Source organism: Euprymna scolopes, chromosome 35, assembly GCF_053919585.1.
Source record: "Euprymna scolopes isolate OS-2025 chromosome 35, ASM5391958v1, whole genome shotgun sequence".
NCBI classification, from domain to species: Eukaryota; Metazoa; Mollusca; class Cephalopoda; order Sepiida; family Sepiolidae; genus Euprymna; species Euprymna scolopes.
This window is the reverse complement of record NC_136516.1, coordinates 80606679-80609178: the sequence shown is the minus strand read 5'-3', so window position 1 is coordinate 80609178 and position 2500 is coordinate 80606679. Positions and strand designations below refer to the sequence as shown.

Here is a 2500-nt window from a genome sequence, read left to right as displayed (position 1 = left end):
CACACACACACACACACACACACACACACACACACACACACACACACACACATATATATATATATATATATATATTATTTATTTGTTTTTGCTTTGCGATACGTTTTGAATGAATTCAATTATTTATACAAAAGTGCATTTTTACCTAAATGCGAGTTGGGATAATTTTTCCTTTTACTAATTTGCTACCCCCAAATGGGAAGCGGCATATATATTGAAATATAATTATTCACTGACACATGTTTCGTCGTCTGCAATTCACCAGAGTGGCTGAATCTAGCGAGATTCGAAATCGGGACCCCGTAGAAAGAAGCCTAAACTTCTTCCACTGGTCTATCTTTCATGACTGCTGAAAATATCACTATTTACAGAGATGTTATTTATTTATTTTTGTTTTTCAATTATTTATACGAAAATCTTGCTAGATTCAGCCACTCTGATGAGTCATAGACGACGAAACACGTGTCAGCGGATATATATATGAGTTTTTCTCTCTTTCTGACATTGATATTAAAAGCCCACTTTTTTATTTAAAAAATTATTAAAATAAATTTTTAATACACTCAGTTATGGATATGCGAGCGACTACATGAAGGTTAACTAATTTGCATATTCTTTAAATTAATTACTTATTAATTTTTGATGATTTATTAGATGATTGGTTTCATTTTACTATTACGTTGAATTTTATTTATGCATAGTTTCTACATTCTGCAAAAATGTGGAGAATTTAAGATAAAAACGTTATAAGACACGGAAATATTCTTATCCTTCTCTCTCGCGCTTGCTCTCTGTCTGTCTGTATGCCTGTCTGTCTGTCTGTCTGTCTGTCTATCTCTCTCTCTCTATATATATATATATAGATAGATAGATATAAGTGAATATATCAATGTGTATGTGAAAACTCTACCAAACTCCTCTCTAAATATTTAGTCTACAGAAATGGTAAATCGAATAAAACATTACTCTCGCAAAATTAAACTTTCATAGCTCAAAGTCGCTTTATTTTAACCTTTCACATCCATCTATTTCGATGACAATAAAAATATTAGAAGTGTGGAACACTCGTTGATCCTCATTCAATCCCGAGAAACTACAGGTCTCCCTCGAGTTTGCACTAAATAAATAACCCAACTCGATCTATTTTGGTTCTAATTTCTACTGAATTTATGTTTTCAAAGATCAAAGAAACTTGCTAAAAAGGCAACTGTCCTAAATATGTTTGCTTTTCTTTGTGGTTTGGAAACAAGAGAAAGAGTTTATCAGCTTATATACCAGGTGATAATGGAGACTTTTGCACCGTAGTTATGTTCTCTTTTCATATCCATCTTTCTTTAATGCATACTGCTTCGTGGAACTTCTTCCAAACCATCCTCCATTGGAGAAGGAAGCAACTTTCTCAAATACGTCTGCTTTTCTTCATAATTCAGAAGCAAGAGAAAGAATTTATCAGTTAATCTGCTACGTTCTACTGGAGACTTCTTGTTTTGACACCGCATCCTCGGATTGACCTCTAACTTAATCTATTATGTCGACTTCCTTCTTCTAATTAAACGTTTTAGACTTTAGGATTCTTTGCAATATTGTCAAACTGACACTCATTAGCATTCAAAAAGGTTATGAAGTATGCTGATTCACCGATTGTGGCAGTTATGGTCCCAGAATTATGATGTGTAGTTCTGTAACATACTTATGCTAATAAATGTTTTGTGTATTATGCAACTATATTTGTCCTGATTATTACTGGTCTGCAAGGCTCCAACACTGGTGATGCGTGATTCAAAACTTATATAAACTTATATTATCTCAACATTGGCGATGAATGATTCGAAACTTACATTGTCACAACAGTGGTGACGATGGATTCAAAGATTACATTGCTACAACACAGATGACGAGAGATTTAAAACTTACATTGCCATAACACTGGCGACGAGAATTTAAAACTAACATTGTCACAATACTGGCGACTATGCATTCAAAAATTATATTGCTACAATACTGGTAACGAGGGATTCGATACTTACATTGTCACAATACTAGCAACAAAGGATTCGAAACTTACATTACCACAACACTGGCGACGAGGGATTCAAAACTTACACTGTTACAACACAAATTACTCAAACAGTTTGTAAGATATGTTAAAAATGAATATTTACTTTCGCATTTCGAACCATTCCTTTGAAAACCTGGATGACATTCACAGATGTAACTTCCAGGAACATTAATGCATTTGTGGGCGCAATTGTGTGTGTTGATATGACACTCGTCGATATCTGAAAAGTAAATAGTAATAAAGTTTAGAGTTAAAACTATAAAAAATAAAACAAGAGAAGTAAATATAGTTCGCTTAAAACATATTTTATGTTAATTATATTGATAGAATGGCAGTTGATAACAGCAGTTCTTTCCTCTTTGTCAAAAACACCGCTAATCAAGATTTTCTGAGATTTTTGGTTTCCGATTTTTTTTTTTGCTGTTCATTGGGATGTGGAAA

At 33.1% G+C, this 2500-nt stretch overlaps 1 protein-coding gene across 1 annotated transcript in view; it reads right to left on the bottom strand.

Moving 5' to 3' along the window:
* LOC145259960 (uncharacterized) overlaps positions 1-2500 on the bottom strand; it is a 358155-nt gene that overhangs the window by 94379 nt on the left and 261276 nt on the right. Inside the window, exon 21 of the mRNA XM_080117937.1 lies at positions 2163-2279. Within this exon, the coding sequence (XP_079974063.1) occupies positions 2163-2279 (117 nt within the window). The remainder of the gene's footprint in view (positions 1-2162; positions 2280-2500) is intronic.